This window comes from Apium graveolens, chromosome 6 (genome assembly GCF_009905375.1).
Source record: "Apium graveolens cultivar Ventura chromosome 6, ASM990537v1, whole genome shotgun sequence".
Lineage (NCBI taxonomy): Eukaryota > Viridiplantae > Streptophyta > Magnoliopsida > Apiales > Apiaceae > Apium > Apium graveolens.
In genome coordinates this window covers 28837310-28859666 of record NC_133652.1, presented here as the reverse complement: position 1 = coordinate 28859666, position 22357 = coordinate 28837310, and the positions used below count along the sequence as shown (strand labels likewise).

Below are 22357 nucleotides of genomic sequence, written 5' to 3'. Positions count from 1 at the left end.
TTTTAATTTTTATAAGTCCAAAATAAAATATAGATAATTGTCATATCTTCCTATTTATTTTTATGATAATTTATGATTTTACAGGAATTATATGGATTTTACAAAATCTTTTTCCGAGTATTTAAAAACTATTTTATAAAATCGGGAACCAACCGACGTCATCCGTTGTTACGTTTTTATAACCCGAAACTCTTCCGAGAACTCCTTCCTAACCTAATTGCAATATTCTGAGCATTTTTCATGTTTTGACTTTTTCGATCCGGCGTACGGTTTGTCCTGCGCGGGTCCCGGCGCAACATTTTCAATACATTATTTGTTTCGGTAAATCGATAAAACTCGTATTTTTGATAAACGGGAGCTTTTTATTAAACTATCACAATTATCACCTCGTAATACGTGTAACCAGGCGCTGAGACCAAGACCGCAGAACAAATTGTATTGATTTGGATAATTATCCCGAAAACCAGTACCGTTTGGATCAGTTTTTACAAATAAACGTATCGTTTTATATCCGGAATGATCCAACGGGATACTAATTTTCAGTAATTATAAATAGCCTCTACCGTATTTTATTTCGTACCAAAAATTATTTGCAAACAGTATTTACAGAGTTTTACAGAGAAAATACTATAATTATAAATTGTTCTTCGTAATCAAACACAAATTCGGAGGCGTTATCGATATCGGATTTTGGCGTGCTTATACTCAAAACGAAGCTGTTGATTTGTACTTTCAGAATCTTCCATCAAAACCACTGCAGAATCAAGTGGTAATTCCCTACAAACTGTTTTTAATTCGAATTACTAATGATTTAAAATAGGAATTTTTGTTCGGATGATTGGTTGGCTGATTTGATGATTGCATGTTGTAGAGCTTTTCATCCTGATGATTTTGGTATATTATATGACCGATTTGGAGTTCAATAACGTGTTTAATTTTGTGTTTGATTCTCGAATTGATGAACTAGGGTTTTTAGTAGCTTGAATGTTCTTAATTAGATTTAGGCGTTTCTTTGTTTGGGATTGAAAGCTGAAATTGATTACATCATCGAGTAGATCGTGAAAAAACAAATTGATTCATGTGTAACTTGTTAACTGACGATCTCTGGATTGCGTAGTTCGAACCTCGCCGGAAAAACGAACCCAGGCGGCGGGGGGGTTTTTCTGGTTAATTTTTCGGCTGATTTACGGATGTTGGCTTGAATTGATTGTGATATTTGAGTTCCTGATACCGTGTTCTTTAACCCTGCAATTTCTGGCTTGTTTCTGGAATGTTTCCGGCCACCGGAAAAGCTCCATGGCGGCGGCCATGGAGTCCGGCCGACGTGAGTTCATCGGAGAAGACACAGGGGTGGAAAACTTCAGTTTGGCCCCTGTAGTTTTCCCTAATATTCCGACTTCATACCTCAGTTTTATAAATTTACAAAAATTATACTTCTGTATTAATTATTTTCAAAAATCAGATTTCTGTTTATCAACTTTTCAAAAATAGGATTTCTTTTTATAAAATGATTTTAAAATAGTTTTAACTATTTTAAAAAATTCTAAAAATGATTATTTTAATTCCAAAATCTGTTTTTAATTCGAAAATAAATCTAAATTATTTAATTAAAGCTTTAATTAATAATTAATTGATTAATGGATCAATTAATTTAAATATTAATTGATTAATTAGTTAATTAGTTATTAATTTTAATTGATTATTTAATTGGATTTAATTGTTTTAATTGATTTAAAAATTCTGAAAAATAGTTTCGAGCTTTAAAATATTATTTTAAATTATTTTCGAGGCTCAATAATTATTATAAAATTATTTTGAAGCCAGAATTGGCCAGCCGAACCCTGTTTATTACTTCGAAACTGATCTAACGACCCGTTTTAATTCCGAAAAATGTTTTAAGAATCATTTTAAATATCTGAAAGCCTGTTAATGACCCGAAACTTCTATATAAATGATATGTCATTGATTATTTAACATGCTATGTGCTATATATGACTTGTTGGTTGACTGTCGGTCTATATGTTCGGTGATTACTTGTTTATAGCGTAACTTTCAATCCGTTAATCGGATTTGGGTGAAACGAGGGGTAGACAGAAGTGTATGTCAAATAGAATTGTATGAGTTAAATATTGATAGATACTTATGATGCCTAGCAGAGTAAGAAAGGCATAGGTTAGGGAAGCAGGTGATCAGAGAATAGAATCGAGGCATAGGAAAAGTAGACGAGTGATTGTTGAAGAGAGTTATTCGACGAATACAAGTAAAATTGGAATCGATTGTGATAAGGCAAGTACTTCTAAACCTTTCTCGATATACATTGCAAATATTTCTAAATTCTCTTATGACATATTGTTAATATTCAAAATAGCTCTGTTTTATATTGGAAACACTTTGAATCCTTCAGCCTTAAACCTGAGCCACATCGGCTGATCTTTGTGCCGTAAGCCTTATTTTTGTAAACCATTTCTTGTTGATTTACCAGATACTAAACCACACAAATACGATACTACTCCACAAATATATACCCATCATATACTAAACACTGGAACAAAATTGTTTAAATATACCGAAACTTTTATACTCAACCATACCTTGCGACATCAAAGAACTAAATCTTGTAAACCATTGTTCCTCTAATACCCGATTCTCCTACAAGCTGGAGGCCATTTCTTATACCTACTTCGATACCCCTTATGATACTCATGAAATGCATTATGCCTTTATACAAATATTTCATCACTGTTGATTACGATCTTGTTTTATTGAATTATATTGTTTATCATATTGAACTGCTTTAGAATTGGATAGTTTTTATATAGGGACCAGATTCGTGGCCAGACCATATCAATGGTCAAGTTAGGCCAATGTGTGCCTTGGATCCAGTAATGAGAGCAGTGCTGTGTGCTTTGCTCGGGGTTAGTGCGTGACTGATCAACAGCCTAACCTTGGTTTTTAAAACTTAAAATGAATATCCAGTTCTAATGATTGTTTAGCAGTAAATTTGATTCCTCTTAACCATCTCGTTTGATCATTAATTAACCTCAATTATTGTCATTGTGACTTGCTGAGCTAGTTAGCTCACTCTTGCGAATCTTTTTATGTATTTTACAGTTAAGAAGGATATGGATGATAGTGAAGTCCCTCAGTCCAAAGTGCGAGCTAGGATTCCAGTTTGAGTTGGATCGAGCTAGAAGAAGCTTCATATGGTAGTGAGATAATAAGAATGTAAGAATAATTTCAATGTCAGTTGTAACTTAAATTAGTTGAGATTTGGTACGTTGTAATAAAAGTTAAGGTTGTGGCTTATTTTCATACTTTAACCTGTTGCGATCTGTGGTTATGTAAAGCAGGGTCATTGCAAATAATATTTCATATACAGATTTATATATTGGGTATGTGTTGTGGACCCCAAATTTCTGACCCAGGTTTGGAGGGCGTCACACTCTCCGCCTCCGATCTGTCCTCCGTCTCCTCTGAGGGATTCGATGTGGACCCTCCATCAGCAGCCTTCTTCTTCGCCGCCTCTTCTGCGGCCCTCTTCTCGGCCGCCCTGGCCTTCTTCCTCTCTATCAGAGCCTCTCTTGAAGACACTGAAATGTAAACAGGCGACAAGTCAGCACGAACATATATAACAGAATACATAAAAAAGGAACAAAATATGCGGGCGAACAAAACTACTTAGGGAAAGAATGAAGGAAGAAGTTTTGTTATCCCCACCCCACAAGCTGAGGAGCTAATCTCTATCCCGAAACTCTTCGGGAGTCAACTTGCTCACATTGACGTCTACCAGGGCCGCGTAGTCCTCCTTCTTCCTCTCCGTTAGACTCGGAGCGAGGAGCAGCGTCGGGTTCACGTCTCGCCAGACGCCCAACAGAGCCAATTTCCGACCACTCACGAAACACCAGTGAGTATGGGTTTGTTTGTTGCTGGAGTTGGTGGTCGTCCAATCCGCTTGGCCAGCCCGACGAACAATGGTATAAAAACCCGGACTCTTCGGGTTCTTCCGGAAGTCGTAATGTCACCAGAATAGCCTCGGAGTTGGACGAATTCCGGCATGGAGACACCTGTTCTGGAAGCAATTGATATGGATGAATCCATTGGGATCCCCATATGTCTGAAGAGCCACTTCACCATCTTCAGAATCGGCACTCTGAAGCCACATTTGAAGGCCGCCTCCGAGATCCCGACGACACAGCCTCCAAACCCTTCCGGCACTCCAGGCGTGTCATAAATCCGCTCGTGCTCCTTGGGGGCGTAGAGCCAAAAGAAATTCCGAAGGACGAAGAAGTTCGAATACATCTGGACTATTCTCTCCTTCGTCAACTCCGACCGGTTATTCGCCGCCGGGTAATTCGCCACCAAACCGTAAAGATCCCGACCCGTTCTCTTGAGGCTGATGGAAGAGGTTCCCACCAAAGTGCCCGACCTCGGATCCCAAGTCTCTGGGGGGGGGCGGTTCGCTCAGTCCATCTCCCTGTATTCGGAAAAAGAGTGACATTAGTCCATGTACTCGGGACACGACAAAGGAAAAATAAAAAACATTAGAAGGCCGAGTACATGTCCCAGAACCGAGCGAACAAGAAAAAGATCCGGAGTCGGCTCCCGAAGACTGTTCTAAAGGGCAAGTCTCCCGAAGGATGTACTCGCCCCCAGAAAACCCTTCGCCTGCCATCTTTAAACTCCGAACCGCCCATCAGCCCCCGGGTCGGCTCTTGAAGGATGTTCTTAGGCCAAGAACCCCCCGAAGAGCATTTTTGGCCAAAAAACACCTCGCATGCCATCTTTAAACCCATAGGGGAACCCAGAAAAACTTCTATTTCCTACCCAGAAATGCCCAAAAGGTTAAAAACTCCAAAAAGCGCAACAACACACGTATAAAACCCAGAAAAGTCCCCTAAACTCAGAACCCAGATAAAAACCCTTGAGCCCACATGCAAACATCATAAAACACAGAAACTTGCATGCAAATGTACCGGGAAATTGAAAAGCAAGATGTTAGGTCTCAATATGTTTGTAGAAGGGGGGTTGAATACAAACAATACCGTTTAATCGAATAAAATGCGGAATAAAAAAATGAAACAAAATTCAAGTTAAATAAAACTATTATTAAACTTGAAAGGTGTTACAACAACGGTATCGTTTACAAGGGATTAATCTCAAATAATTATTCCAAATCTAGAATAAATTCGACATGAACTTTTTCTATTTTTGTAATAAAAAGGATCAAATGCTAGATACAATTTGAGATTAAGTTTTAGGGATTTTGATCCGCTAGATAGTTACACAAGAACAAGAAAAGGATTTCTAGTGGATTAGATTTAACAATAAATACTAGAAATAAATGATCTGAGAATTTGCAATAAGTTCTCTACAGCTTTCTTTTGTTCTGTGTTCTGCTGTGTTTGATATTCAATGCACTGCATCTATTGAAATCAGCTTCAGTTCTTTTATATTAAATCAATCCTTGATTTAACTGGCAAGACAATCCTTTCTGCTTAGCATGACAATCCTTTTAAGTGGTAGGACTTTCGGTAGGACTATCCATTGAACTGATAGAACTTTCGGCAAAGACAATCTAAATGAACTAGCATGACTTTCGGTATGACTATTGATTGTCATACCGATTGTCTTGCTAATACAAAAGATAGTCTTGCTGGATTAAAACAGATTTTAATCAAATAATAATTCTGAATTAATTAATCAATTAATTCAATTAATCAATAAATTAATCTTTGCAGATTTAATTTATTCTCTTGATTAAATTATATGACTTAATTAATTAATAGAGAATTAATACTAATCTTGAGCAGCAACCATTCTTCTGAAAATCTTCTGAAAATCACTGTCAATTATGAATCAATTCCACCACTTCAATGTTGACACTCGATGTACTGTCTGGTTCATGAGTGACTAACTTCCGTGACGTTTCTTCATGCCTTGACTTTGATACTCTTGATTTTCTTCAGACTAAATCTTTGTAATTAATTGATACCCTGACGAGATCTCAGTCACTTGATTAAATCCACAATCTTTATTTATATCACTGAGGCTTGATCAATTTCTTGAGCTTCTTCCAGTGAATTAAGTTCTCAAGTCTGTAGACGAACAATGTCACTTAATCCTTTGACATATGTTACTTTGAGAGATCTCTCTGACGATAGAACCACTATTTACTTGTTACATCCTTATTTGAGTTGAGTTAAATCCTCGAATAAACAAGTAGGCTATGACATATGCCTTTCAATCTCCCCCTATTTGTATGTTAGACAATAACAACAAATACCTAAAGGATAACTCAACTAACAAATAAGAAAAAGATATAAACAGTAATGCAAAGTAAATAGCAAGAAAGTTCTGAATTATATTTAACATTTTCCAGATTCCAAAAGAAATTTACAAGTGAATACAAGATAGATGTTCCTCTAGTCTGAACATATAACTACATTAGTCTATCTTGATTCATAAAGCCCTAATCATATTATATTAAGTTTTGAGCTAATTGAATTCAGTTGTCTTCCCTTCCGAATTCACCTTCTTCCAAATCTTGAAGCAACTCCTTGTCAAAGACACGATCCTTTTCAGAAGTGAAGCTGGCTGGTCTGACTGGTTGAACTCCAACCGACTTTAGCTTATTCTTGAACTGAGTGTACCTTTTAATATTCTTTTCACAATAAGCTTGAATCAGATCAGCTGCTTGAGTTTTCAATATGGATGAATATCCAGCAGTTCTTAGGTGATGTTCCATCCAGACAAGATGCTTAGCTGAGTAGTCTTTAAGAGATTGTGAATCGAGCTGGTAGATTTGAAGACAGTCAGACTTAAAGAATCTTATCTGATGAGGATTGTTGACCACTTGAGGACTAGCCCTGCTGGCAAACTCTTTGAGCCTTTCTTGAAGAACTTCATTCAATTCTGAGCTTCTTTTGACTTTGTTGAGAAGAACCCAAATCTCTGATAAAGAATGATTCTCAAACAGATGAAGTGATACCTTGAAAGATCCTTCGCTCTGACAATATACAAATATGTTCATTTTATTTAGAGATCTGTCAAAGGCAGCTGTGATCCTTGAGACTTCAGTCTTTATAGCATTCATGTACACGTCATTGTTTGGATTAGAGATCTCCAGCTTGTCCAGAAGATGTAGAAACTGCCTATCATTGTTTGTGCTCAGCTGAGGCATATCAAGTACTCTCCTAGCTTCATCCCATTTTTCACCAATCTTCAGTCTGACATCTCTTCTCCTTTCTTTAGCTTTAATGTCATGAAGACGTTGCTTTTCAAGAGTTTCTGTTCGTTCAATATTTTTCCTCATATCAATGATCTGGGATACCTTTTTGAGTTCAGCTTCTTTTCTTTTCAACTCTGACTGCTGCAGTTGAAACTCTTTCTCAAAAACAGGATCCACTTGAGCTTTCTCTTCCCATTCTCCAAAATCACTTTCCTCCTCAGCTTCAAAGACACCATCTTTATCTTCCAAGACTGGTTCAGTGGGAATGTCAAAAATATCAAAGTCATCCTGTTCTCCACTATAGTAGACATCATCAGCCTTCCATGTGCCTCCAGCAGAAGAATCTTTTTCTTTTCCCTTTCCACTTCTCCCTTTCTTCTCCTCCTTAGTTGAGGAATCTTCTACAGACTTTCCCTTAGATCCTCCATGACCTCCATCACCTCCAGAGCCTGAGCCTCCACCAGACGGCCCTTCAAAGAAAGTCCTTTGTTCTTCATTAGGGCAGTGAGAATTTTTGATCATGAAGTACAAGTGCTTCATCCCTTCATTGAGATGTTCCATGCCCGTCTCTATCTTCAGAAATCTGGAGGAATCCAGTGAATGATTCATTTCAACCAAGTCTTCAAGAGAAGTCATTCTTGTATGGAGAGAGCAGAAGTTTGAAATGTCTTCAGCTGATAAAGTTGGAGATGCCTGGATTGAGTTAAGCTTTGGTACAACAGAGGTCTTCAAATCTGATATTTCAGTCCTGATGAGAGCCAGCTGATTATTGACAGGGGTGGAAGAAGAAGACCGTTCAACCACTTGTGCTTTGAATGATTGAGCCTCAGCCTGACTTTTTGCAAGTTCTTTCAGTTCAGCAATTTGAGCTAACAGATTTTCAGTGTTTGTGTCTGTGTGTGCGCTCACCTGAATATCTCTCCTGTTTGATTCACTCAACTCACGTGCTTGTGTATCTCTCAATATTATTGCTCGTGAGGAGTCTTCCTGATGCTGATCTTCTATACCTGCATTTAAAATCACCCTAGCCTCTTCAAGAGAGGTCAGTGGTGGTGCAATGGGAATTCGCGAGTCCCGATCCTCAGTCAAACCTATCTTTTCATGTAAAATAGATGTCTGATTTGCTTCAGGGATAGATTGACCGAGTTGCCCTCCACTTTCTCCAGATAAATCTGCGAGTGGAGAATCCCGTGAGGGAGCCAGAGGTGTTGGATATGGGAGGGGAGAAAATGACTCTGTTAAGGGTGACTGAGAGTCAGATTTTCCCTCAGAAGCATGTGACTGCTCTTCTGCCGTAACTATGGCAGGCACTATAACCGACTCAATGTGCACTCCTCGCTCCGTGTCCTGAGTATCATCTATTGGTCTGTATGCTTCTATTATGAGTAATGGAAGTGTGCTTGACTCAGTACAGGATGTCATGGCCCAATGGCGAATTTCAATAGATTCATCTTGTTGATAGAATGTCTCTAGTAACTGTTCACTGGCCATATCAAAGTCCATGTCCTGTTGGGAGGACAAGGATGGGCTTTCAGATGCCTCAGTAAATGTTCTTCTTTTCTTGGGAGGAGGCAGAACTGAGGGTTCATTCACATCCACCAACATACCACTTCCTACTAACCTTCTAGGCAACATTTTAGACAGTGGGGGAGAGGTTGAGATAGGTTGTGACTCTGTGTTTGGCTCTATGACCTGGGATTGAAGCTGTGGTTCTACAACTTCATGGTCAGTCCTATCAACCACTGGGGGTCTTTCAACAGAAGGAGGAATAGTTTGAGTTTGAGGAATTATTACCTGCAGAGGAAGAGCATCTGATGTTTGAGCCTGGGTGGTTTGAACCACTGGAGGTTGAGGTTGCTGTTCATGACCGGGAAGATTGAAGATAGGTAAAGGAATGTAAGTGGCCATGAAAGCAGATACAAGTACTGGAACTTGCATGAATTTGAAGGTTGTGTCTTGGCGTGTGTAAATCATTTTGCTTACTGGAGGGGGTTCGGTTACTGAAGAGTTAGCAAAAAGAGCTTTATGCTCAGTGAAAGAAGATGTTCTGCTATGAGCATGAGAAAACGAGCGTAGTAGCACGAAACCCTACGATTTGTAGAATGATCACGTAAAGCAGTAGTGAGACGTCTCAGAAGAATGGGTAAAAGTAGTTTGCCAAAATTGATCCTTTGATTGAAAATAACCGCAAGACCAATATACTGCAGAGTGGAAGTGATGTTGTGAAAGTTGGATTTAGTGCAGTTGGCAAATACTTTAGAAAGTGTATCGAAGAAAATGTCCCATTCAGAAACCAAATTGGATTTAGACAACTTGGTTAAGTTAATCACCCCCTGATAGTGAATAGCATGGAAAAAGTTTGAAATATCATTTTCAGAGGGCAAATTACAAAAATTGTCCAATGGAAAATTTAACGCTCGATTGACGACTGTTTCATCAACTACATACTGTGTGTTTGCCACGGTGAATGAAAAGATTTAAAATCATCGGCCACAGTAGAGGTTGTGAAAATCAGTCTGAGCAGATCGACATTTAAAATCACATTTGATTTAATAGCAGAGGTAACAATCGAATGTTTATTTAAAAATCTAATCCACGGCTTAAATTTTTCCACATCACATTTATCTGGATTAAAATAACCAACAAGATTATGCGAGACAATTTGGAAATTGAGAGATTAAAAAATATAATAAAACACACACTTTCAGAATTTTAAGAGTAATATTAAGAAAATTCGAATTAATTAAATTAATTTAATAATTCGAATTAAATCAATTATATCCAAAAAATTTAGAAAGTAATGTATCTTGTTAATGTTCTTAACTCACAATAACAGATCTGAACAACGCACAAGACACAAAACAAAAATTAACTAAAAATACCCAAAAACAAACAAACACTGATTTTGAAGGGAACAAAAACGAAGTGAAATTTAAAAATAAATTGGGCAGCACTTCTGTATGTATATACGTGTATGTATATATTACAGGAGTGAAGTTTTGTTTGCTGAGTAAAAACTCGAGTAAGAAGTATCAATGGAGGTTTGAGATCGAATTGAGAGAGAGAAACAAAAGAGAGAAAAAGAACTGTTGGAATTTTGAAAACTGAACTGAATGATTTTACAAAACAAAACAAAAAAAACGTTAAGTAGACAACTGGTATGACAATCGAGGAAAGTCATACCGATTGTCTTCCCGATTGTCATACCAGGCAATTTGAGAAAACAAAAATAGTAATAATATAACTGGTATGACAATCTGATAGTCATATCGATTTCTTGCCAGTTATAAAATTAAACTGAATTAAAATTAAACACATATATGTACTGGAATGACTTTCAGCAAGACAATTTCAATAGTCTTGCCGATTGTCATTCTAGTATAAAATAAACTTATACACAGAATTAATACTGGAATGACTTTCAGCAAGGCAATTGATTGTCTTGCCGATTGTCATTGCAGATATATATATATAAAAACATATAAACACAGAAATATATAATAACCAGTTATAGCAAACTGAAATAAAGGCTGATATAAAATAATAAAAATAAATAATAATAAATAATAAAATATTTTAGAGAATATTTACAAAATTAAAATATTTCAGAGATAATTATATTTTCAGTTCAAAAATAGATTTCTTTTGAATTTTAGCAAATAAAATTCATAGAAAAATATTTTTAGAGAAAATAAAATATTCTGAGACATTAAAATTAACAAGTTGAATAAATAAATAAGATAAGATAATAATAAAAATTACAAAAAAATAAGCAAGTATTATGGAAAATATGATAAAATAAATTTGCAAATGAATTTTTCATTTATGAAAAATTCATTTGTAAATTCATTCAAGAACAGATTTCAGATATTAACAAGTTTAATCACTAAAGCTATTCAACATACCCAATTTACCAACTAATCTGGTAAATGTGGATTCATCAAGAGGTTTAGTGAAAATATCTGCTATTTGTTCTTTTGTTGGAACAAAAAATAGTTCAACAGTACCATTCATGACGTGCTCTCTAATAAAATGATACCTAATGTCAATGTGCTTGGTCCTTGTATGCTGCACAGGGTTGTTGGTGATGGCTATTGCACTTGTATTGTCACATAGAATAAGTATTTTGTTCAATACAGAGCCATAGTCCCGTAGCTGATTCCTAATCCACAAGATCTGAGCACAGCAGCTTCCAGCAGCAATATATTCAGCCTCGGCCGTTGAATTGGAAACTGTTTATTGTTTCTTGCTGTACCATGAGACTAGTATGCTACCTAGGAATTAACAACTCCCTGAGGTGCTTTTTTTATCAACAACACTTCCTGCATAATCTGAATCTGTATATCCAACAAGGTTAAAACCAGATTCTTTAGGGTACCAAATACCTAGATTTGGTGTTCCCTTAAGATATCTCAAGATTCGTTTAACAGCAATGAGATGAATATCTCTAGGATCCGCTTGGAACCTTGCACATAAGCATGTAGCATACATAATATCTGGTCTACTTGCAGTAAGATAGAGTAACGAGCCAATCATACCTCTGTAGCTTGTGACATCTACCTTAATGGAGTTTTCACATGGTCCAAGCTTGACAGTTGTAGTTGACGGAGTCCTTGCTGATGCAGAATCCTCTAGATTGTACTTTTTGAGGAGTTCCTTTAGATACTTGGATTGACAAATAAAAGTTCCATCTAACCTTTGATTTACTTGTAATCCAAGAAAGAATTTCAGTTTTCCCATCATGCTCATTTCAAATTTGTTGTGCATTAACTTAGCAAATCTCTTACAGAGATTATCATTAGTAGACCCAAATATTATATCATCCACATAGACTTGGACTAATATAGTATCATTCTTATGCTTTTTAGAAAAGAGAGTTTTGTCTATGACACCTCTAATAAAGTTATTTTGAATAAGAAATTCAGAGAGAGTGTCATACCATTTTTTCGGAGACTGTTTGAGTCCATAGATAGCCTTGAAAAGAAAGTAGACAAAATCCAAATTATCTGGATCTTCAAAACCAGGAGGTTGCTCTACATATACCTCTTCATCCAGCTTTCCATTCAGAAAGGCACTCTTGACATCCATTTGATAAACTTTAAAGTTAGAGAATGCTGCAAATGCCAGAAATATCCTGATGGCCTCTAATCTAGCCACTGGAGCATAGGTTTCATCATAATCGATGCCTTCAGCTTGAGAATACCCTTTAGCTACCAGTATTGCTTTATTTCTTGTAACCACACCATCTTCATCTAGTTTATTCCTGAATACCCACCGAGTACCAACAGCTTTCTTGTGTGTAGGTCTAGGTACCAGTTTCCAGACTTGTTGATGTTCAAACTAATTGAGTTCATCTTGCATAGCAATCACCCAATCTGGATCAGTCAGTGCTTCCTCAATCTTCTTAGGTTCCATCTCAGAAAGAAATCCTGAGAACAGACACTCATTTTGAGTAGCACGTCTAGTTCTGACTCCAACATCTGGATCACCAATAATCAACTCAAAAGGATGAGCTTTATTCCAGACAGTCTGTCTTGGAAGATTTGATCTTGATGATTCGCCTTGAAATTTATTGGGATGTTGTGTCCTACTAGTTGATCATTCAGCATCTCCCCCTGAATTATTGCCATGTTGACTTGAAGATTCTCCGTCAATAGCAGTGGTATCTCCATTGTTGCCAAAGTTTCCATCACCATTACCTTGAGTATCATCATGATTAACAGGTTCTTCACCAGCAACAACCTCAGGTTCTTGATCATGTTCTGATTCTGAATCTGACATATCATCAAAATTCAGTTTCTCAGAAGGATCTTCAGTTTGGATACTAGGGAGTTTAGTGTCATCAAATGTAACATTGACACTTTCAGTTACTTTGTGTTGATCAATGATATACACCCTGTATGATCTTCTTCCATATCCAACAAAAATACCCTCATATGCCTTTGCCTCGAATTTACCACTACGATCATCTCTATCCTTGAGCACGAAGCATCTGGCACCAAATACATGAAAGTATTTGATAGAAGGTATCTGTTCATTCATAATCTCATAAGGAGTTTTCATGAAGTCTTTGTTGATTAGAGTTCGATTCTGAGTATAACATGCAGTATTGACAGCTTCAGCCCAAAAGTACATTGGAAGACCTGATTCACTTAACATCGTTCTTGCAGCTTCAATCAATGTACGATTCTTCCTTTCTACCACTCCATTTTGCTGAGGGGTTCTAGGAGCTGAAAATTGTCTGGTAATCCCTTTGTTTGTATAGAATCCATTGAGAAGTGAATTCTTGAATTCTGTTCCATTATCTGACCTTATTGCTCGGGACATTAGAATCTAACTCGATCAACTTAATATGATCAATCACAACTTGTGGTGTTTCATCCTTAGAGTGAAGGAATAAAACCCACGTATACTTGGAATAGTCATCAACTATCACAAGACAGTAACACTTCTTTGACATCGAAAGAACATTAACTGGTCCAAATAAATCCATGTGCAATAATTGCAGAACACCAGTTATGGAGGATGTGTCAGTGCCTCTGTGACTTACTTTCTTTGACTTTCCTTTCTGGAAAGCCTTACACAGTCCTTCTGGGGAGAATTCCAGCTGAGGCAGACCTCTGACCAATTCTCTTTTGACAAGAGAATTCATTGTTTTGAAATTGAGATGAGAAAGTCTCTTGTGCCATAGCCAACTCTCATCTAACGATGCCTTTGCATAGAAACAATTGACTTCAGGATTGCTTCTAGAGTTCATGTCAGCTACGAACAGATTTCCTTTCCGGATTCCCATCAAGGAGGGTTTTTCATTTTTCTTGTGCAGAATCTGACACTTCAGCTTGTCGAATAAAACATTGTAGCCGTTGTCACAAAACTGACTAATGCTAAGCAGATTGTGTTCAAGTCCTTGCACAACATACACATTTTCAATGATAACATTTCTAGCTAGCAAACAACCATATCCCTCAATTAAACCTTTGTTGTTATCTCCAAAGGTAACCACTGGGCCAGCTTTCTCAACCACATTTGATAGCAGGGCTCTATCTTCGGTCATATGTCTTGACGATCCGCTGTCAAGAATCCACACTACCGGTTGTACCTGTTTAATACCCTGCAATACAAATGGATTAGACCTTCTTCGGAACCCAAGCTTGGTTGGGTCCGGCATACTTGTAAAATTGGCCTTTATTAGGCAAAACAACATTCTTAACTTTAATGTTCTCAACTTTCTCAATGACTGGATATTTGACCTTGTGAACAGCCTTGACAAATTTCTGTTTATGCTTAGGCACAAATGTCTCCTTTCTAGCTTTAGGAGGACTAGCAGTCTTAGACCTATCATGCTTCCTATTATTCACATGCTGACGAGGAGTAGTCTTATCATTAGAGACATGCTTACCATTAAAATAAGCATACATCAAATTAAAAGCACAAGACATACAATCAGGAACACCACATGCTTTATGAGAGGGATTAACAATAGGCAACTTATGCATGGTAGACATGACATATGTGTTATCCAACTCATGTGTGTCTGAGTTAGTCTCAGTTGCTTTCATAACTTTGTCTGAAACCTTTGACACACTTGACTTGGAAACAGCTTTCTCATTAGCAAGATCTTCAGCACGGATTTCTTCTTGAATAATAAATGAGGTCTCATCAAATGGTTCAGCAATTGATTCTTTATAGAGGGGTTCATCAACACCCTTAAGCACATGTGGTACTTCCCTACCTTTTGCACAGACATGAGGAGGGGAGTTTATGCCTAATTTTCCAATAGCAACATTGTAATCATAACCTATTCCAGATGTTTGATTAACAGCTTGCTTATTGTAAAACTCTTTAGACTTCGAACAAGAATTAAAGTAAGCTTTAACCTTAACCTCAAGACCGGTGATCTTGTCTTTGAGAATAGTTTCGAGTTGTCTATAACAGTCAACTCTATTCTCTAGAAAAGATACTTGTTCTTTTAATTTATCTTGATTAATGTGCACAAGTCTTAATTTATTGACCTCTTTTTCAAGGTCTTTGATTTGTTGATTTAACATTTCATTATCACGACGAGCACAATCTAAGGAACCTCCTAGATGATAAACTAATTCAGCATCAGTAAATTTTACCTCTTTTCTTAACGATGAGGTGTTTGCATCACTAGCCATGAGAGCAAGATTCCCAACTTCTTCATCTTCACTGTTAGTATCATCCCAGCTTCTTCCCTTTGCCAGGTAAGCCCTTTCAGATTTACTCTTCTGATTAGAATCATAAGAGTTCTTCCTAACTTGTTTTGGCTTCCTGCATTCTGTGGCAAAGTATCCCAACTCATTGCAGTTGAAGCATCGAATGGTGTTTCGATCAACCATCCCTGTTTTGTACCCACCACTGCTGGTGTTAGAGGATGAAGATCCACCTTTCTGGAATCTGTTGTAGTTGGACTTGTACTTGAACTTGGGATTCCTCTTGAATCTGATATTGGAGAATCTCTTGACAATCAGGGACATTGACTCATCTTCCAATTGCTCCAGTTCTTCCAAGGAATAAAAATCATCTCCTGATTGATTTGTAGTGGGAGGATCAAATTCTGCCACTATCACATTTCTTCAACCTTGGAAGACTGTACCATTCTTTCTGACTGTTGAGATTGTTATTGATATTGATATTGTGGTTGTTGTTGTTGTTCATCAGCTACTAGAGCAGTAGACGTGCTGACCACTCTTCCTTTCCCGTAGACTTCCTTCTGCTGAATCTGCTCCAACTCATAGGTTTTTAACACACCATAGAGCCTTTCCAAAGAAATCTCACTCAGATCTCTTGCTTCTCTTATGGCAGTGATTCTATGTTCGAGATGAGTTAGCAGTGTTAAAAGGAACTTTTTGTTGACCTCCCTGATTGAATATTATTTACCATTAATGTTCAGGTTGTTGATCAATGCATTGTACCTCTCAAACACTTCAGTGATTCCTTCTCCTGGATTGGATTTAAAGTATTCATACTTAGAGGTTAGGATTTCTAACTTGTTCTCCCTAACTTCGTCTGTGCCTTCATTAATCACCTCAATAGTTTCCCAGATGTGTATGGAATCTTTACAGTTCATCATATGTCTATTCATCAAGGGATCAAGGGAATCTACTAAAATTAATTGAAGGCTAGCATCCAGGGAGGCTTCTTCTTTTTCAGCAGGAGAAAAATCCTCAGGATTCTTTACATAAGTTCTAACTTTGGTAATCACCACATCATCTTCTATTATCTCTGGTTCAATAACCATCGGAATTTTTGGACCCTTCTTTAACACTTCCAGATATTTGGGATTTGCAACTTGTAAAAACAATAGCATCTTCTTCTTCCACATAACATAATTTTTTTATCGAATAGTGGAATTTTAACGGTTCCAACTTTTTGTGTAGACATTATGAATTTTTTGAGTAAATAAAAATTCAAGGAGTGAAAGAATCACAAAAGTCTAGGATCTTGATTTGTTCGTTAATCAGAAGGCTCTGATACCAATTGTTAGGTCTCAATATGTTTGTAGAAGGGGGGTTAAATACAAACAATACCGTTTAATCGAATAAAATGCGGAATAAAAAAATGAAACAAAATTCAAGTTAAATAAAACTATTATTAAACTTGAAAGGTGTTACAACAACGGTATTGTTTACAAGGGATTAATCTCAAATAAATTATTCCAAATATAGAATAACTTCGACATGAACTTTTTCTATTTTTGTAATAAAAAGGATCAAATGCTAAATGTAATTTGATATTAAGTTCTAGGGATTTTGATCCGCTAGATAGTTACACAAGAACAAGAAAAGGATTTCTAGTGGATTAGATTTAACAATACATACTAGAAATAAATGATCTGAGAATTTGCAATAAGTTCTCTGCAGTTTTCTTTTGTTATGTGTTCTGCTGTGTTTGATATTCAATTCACTGCATCTATTGAAATCAGCTTCAGTTCTTTTATATTAAATCAATCCTTGATTTAACTGGCAAGACAATCCTTTCTGCTTAGCATGACAATCCTTTTAACTGGTAGGACTTTCGGTAGGACTATCCATTGAACTGATAGAACTTTCAGCAAGACAATCTAAATGAACTAGCATGACTTTCGGTATGACTATTGATTGTCATACCGATTGTCTTGCTAATACAAAAGATAGTCTTGCTGGATTAAAACAGATTTTAATCAAATAATAATTCTGAATTAATTAATCAATTAATTCAATTAATCAATAAATTAATCTTTGTAGATTTAATTTATTCTCTTAATTAAATTATATGACTTAATTTATTAATAGAGAATTAATACTAATCTTGAGCAGCAACCATTCTTCTGAAAATCTTCTGAAAATCACTGTCAATTACGAATCAATTCCACCACTTCAATGTTGACACTCGATGTACTGTCTGGTTCATGAGTGACTAACTTCCGTGACATTTCTTCATGCCTTGACTTTGATACTCTTGATTTTCTTCAGACTAAATCCCTGTAATTAATTGATACCCTGACGAGATCTCAGTCACTTGATTAAATCCACAATCTTGATTTATATCACTGAGGCTTGATCAATTTCTTGAGCTTCTTCCATTGAATTAAGTTCTCAAGTCTGTAGACGAACAATGTTACTTAATCCTTTGACATATGTTACTTTGAGAGATCTCTCTGACGATAGAACCACTATTTACTTGTTACATCCTTATTTGAGTTGAGTTAAAACCTCGAATAAACAAGTAGGCTATGACATATGCCTTTCACAAGAAAAGAAACTTACTGATTTGAATGTGCTCTTGAATTGAGATGGGATAATCTGGGAAGACGGAGTTGTTGTTGCCAGTGATTGAGAAACTCGCTGCAGTTTTTTACTGTGTGTGGAGAAACTGAAAATGATGAAAAGAAAAGGAAATGCACAAATGAGCTTATATAGGTGCCTAAAATGAATTCGTAAAGGCGACGTTTGGGGGTTTTTAAAATAAACGACCCAGATTGAAACGGTTGAGATTCAACGTCTAAGATTGAGCCATGGGAAGACGTGCCAACAGCTGTCGAGTTAATACACTGCAAGTTCCCACAAGCGTGCCACGTGTACGACCGAAGATTGAGGCGGAACTGAAGCGGTTTCCCTAGGGTTCTTTTCCCCCAATATGGGCCGAGACCGGTGTCCGTCGGCCGTCCCGAAGGCCCAGCCGAAGGACATGGACATGTTTATTATAGGCCCAACAGGGCCCACCGAACGAAGGCCCAATATGTGGTTAAGCTACTAGGCCGAAGGACCTTCAGGCCCGCGAGACGAAGGCCCATGGAAGCTCAGGCCAAGGCCCATTACTCGCAGACCGTTGGAAAGAACAAGGGACATAACGCCCCCTTTTCACTCCCTCCTTAATGATTTGTAACAGCTGGACATTCAAGGCAGAATTGGGTATAAAAACCCTTGTGAAGTAAGACAAAATATACACACATTCTCGTAAACACTCTGATTACGATCCGACCCGATCCAATCCGAGGTCATTTTAGTGGATATGAATCGACCTATTAAATTTCCGATTCGAGATCCGATCCGATAAGAAAAATTCGATTATAAATGGAGCGGATATGGATTTAGATTGATCCGTTTCGTTAATAACCCGGTCCGGTTTATATATATATAATGTAATAAATATTTTTTAATAATTCTAATTTTAAACGTATTATCCTCGAGTGAAGTCTCATTATCTATATTTCGTTCGGTTCGGTCTCTATAGTCTAGTCCATTTCTATAACCCTCGTTCTTTTACTTTTTAGAGCCGCTTAACCCGAGTCTCAATTCATATAACACTTTTATTTCCAGTCAAGTCCCGTTATCCTCGAGTCAAGTCCCGTTATCCTCGAGTCAAGTCCCGTTATCTATATTTTGTTCGGTTTGATCTTCATAGTTTAGTTTATTTTTATAACCCTAGTTCTTTTATATTTTAGAGCCGCATAACCCAAGTCTCAATTCATATAATACTTTCATTTATCTTTGGACTTCGTTATATTCTACTTGTATTTTAATATTTTTCGAAATTGTCAATTTTAAAAAAAAATGTAATAATTGAAGTTAAAAAGATAAATATACATAAATGGAGCGGATATCCGATCCGAAATCCGTGATCCGAACGGATCCGGATATGGATCGGCCTATAAAAAATCCGGAGTCGATCCGATCTGAATCCGAAAAAATAAATGGATATGGATATGGATTTAGGTCGATCTGATCCAAACCCGATCCATTGACATGCCTACACCCATGAAATCCATTGATTCATCAATTCATGGATTGAATTAATGGACTTGATTACTATTCGCGATGAATCAATTATTTTTGTTCATTTTTATGCACCCGTAAAACCCCATCAATTCATCGGTTACTATTCATCAAGTAAAAAATTACATTTTACTTCATAAATTTAATTTCATCTCTATTATTTAATTGTCCCACAAATAATATCCATAATATCATAAATTACAGCATGATCATCTAATTATAGAATCACAAAATAATTTTTTATCGAAATCATTAATTGGTACCCATTTTTTTAAATATATATGAATTACAAAAAATATGAAAAAAAAAATTTATAATTTAAAATTTTTGTGTGACAAATAAAAATTGAGGACCGCTATTTATAAGTCAAAAATTTAACCATTATTTAAAATATAGGTGTTGGAGTATGTATAGCAGTTGGTGTATGTATAGCAGTTGATGTTTCAGAAAAAAGCAAAAAAAACAATGAAAAATAATTTTATTGTTGTAGGCTCCATCAAATGATAGACATAGATAAATTCATGAAAAATTTATGGAGCAATTCATGAATCGAGTGAGAGGGAGTAATTGGAGTGAAAAAGGAATGAATACACTACTTTATTAAAATAAAATGGTAAAAACTCATGAATTAACTTTTTTTTCCAAGTGCATATGCTCGAACTGTGATTATATGTATGTATTGCTTCTTTGCTACTCTCCCCCGTCATTTCCTTAAATAGTTTTATCATTAACAAAATGTAAAAAAAAACTATGAATATGTAAAAGAAAATTAAGAAGTTAAAAGTACGAAGACCCAATTTAAATATTGATTTTTTTAAGAAAATCCAATACACATTCGTTTATTTTATTATCAATTAATAAAGTGACTTATGTTTCAATTAATGTGACAATTTGGATAAGCATGTGTAACAAATTAGCTGTCCTTAGTTAATTTGTTAATATAAATTCAATACTTATACGGGTAGGTCATCTTAAATAAAGTGTTGATACGATGTTGTAGTAATGGAGTAGAACATCTTTCTTGGATCTAGTGTCATAACAGAAATGATTGGGAAACCAATGATTAGTCGCCACGTGGCAGGAGAGAGTCTATATGATAGACATTAGAATGAGAGAGAGGGTATCGAGTGTGACTGATTTATTTTTTCCCTGTAACTTTCAAGTTTATGTTTTCTTATTCAGTAATTTCCATTCCAGTTCTTCATTTCCTCTTTTAAGCTTTTCTTTAATTCTGAAGATATAAGTCTTTGGTTACAAGTGGTATCAGAGCTCGTCTTTCCTCAGCCATGGAGGAAGGTACTCGAATGAAGTTAATGGATGAAAAACTCGCCTCCCATAAAAGCAGGATGCAAGAGTTTTCGGAGGAGTTGGGTAAATCGCGGGTTGACTCTGAGCATCGGTTTAACGATGTCACCACTCGTTTAGATCGATTTGAAACCGGAATGGAAGAGATCAAGTTGATGTTCAAGGCGTTACATCAATATTGTTCCACGGAATCCATGGAAGCACAGTCAATTCCGACCTCTGACAATGTTTCTGGAGCCACCCAGCATGATGTTGTCATTCCTATGGTAACAAGTGCTTCAAACTCTAACTCTCCTTTCAATTTAAATGCTTCTACCCCTTTGAATCATGTTACCTTTATAACATCTATGCCCCCACCTACGAGTCTGTTTATGAACCCTTTTCAGTATGCTTACTCTACTAACGGTACTATGCCTATGCCCCCTCCATTTTACACAACTACCAATGCCATCCCTCATCCTACACCTTTTGTTAACACTAATACTACTGCTAAAACTAATAGTGGTCAACATCAGGTATTAGTCCCACCATTAGTTCCTCCTTCACACTTGCACATGTACACACATCCTAGTCATGTTCCTCCTTTACATTTTCAACATGTTCCCAGGCCTGAATTTTCTTTCAATCCCCACCCTAAACTTGAATTTTCTAAATTCAATGGCCAAGACCCTAAAGGTTGGATTATCAAAGCTGAACAGTACTTTGAATTCATTGCTATTGATGATAGTAAAAAGGTTAAATTGGCTGGTATGCATTTTGAGGGTAAAGCCAATGTGTGGTTTCGATTTTACCTATCTAGTCGCCCTAACATCCAGTGGAAATTTTTTATAAATGATGTGGTCACTCGGTTTGAGAATCCAGAGGATAGGGATGTTCAGGATTTGTTTAATAAGTTAAGACAGGTGGGTTATGTTACTGATTATGAAGACCAGTTTGAAGAATTAAGGGCTTTGGTAGTAGCAAAACACCGAGGGTTTACGGAGGAATACTTTGTCTCCAGCTTTGTCATTGGATTAAAGGAGTATATTAAAGGTACTGTTAAAATGTTTCGTCCTTAAACACTGGGTGATGCAGTGTTCATCGCTAAGCAGGAGGAAGCTAAGTCTTCTAAGCCTACCATGCCTACACTGATGAAAGGAGCTCCTGCTAAGCCTCCTTTGTTACCTAGAGAGGCTCAATTCTCATTCACTCCATCTGTTTCGCACACAGGTAAGAGTTATGTGTCAAAAGAGTTTAAAACTCCACGATAAACTCTATATAGTAAGGATATTATGGCTAGAAGGGAGAAAGGGCAGTGTTTTCACTGCGATGAATTATACCATCCCAGTAAAGAGTGTAAAGTAAGGTTGTACTCTATGGTGGGAGAAGAAGATGACACTAAACAACAAGGGGATGTGTATAAGGTATTAGATGAAATGGAGTATCTTCTACATGACAAGGAAATTGCTGGGGAAATATCTCTCAATGCTTTATCAGGTAGCAAGTCTCTCAGTACATTAAGGTTTCAGGGGCTGATCAAAAATAGAAGAGTGCACATTTTAGTGGA

The 22357-nt window shown here is 36.6% G+C and overlaps 1 protein-coding gene across 3 annotated transcripts in view; it reads left to right on the top strand.

The window, feature by feature from the left end:
* Positions 1–22357, top strand: part of LOC141667936 (haloacid dehalogenase-like hydrolase domain-containing protein Sgpp) — a 40356-nt gene that overhangs the window by 14227 nt on the left and 3772 nt on the right. The window contains exon 5 of one of the 3 annotated variants that reach the window (XM_074474584.1): positions 3112–3350. The exons of 1 other annotated variant lie outside the window; for it this stretch is intronic. In XM_074474584.1, coding sequence (XP_074330685.1) covers positions 3112–3176 — 65 coding nt within the window. In that variant the 3' untranslated portion in view covers positions 3177–3350. Of the gene's footprint in view, positions 1–3111; positions 3351–22357 lie in introns of those variants that run through there. One more of the 3 variants, XM_074474582.1, reaches the window with a different exon arrangement.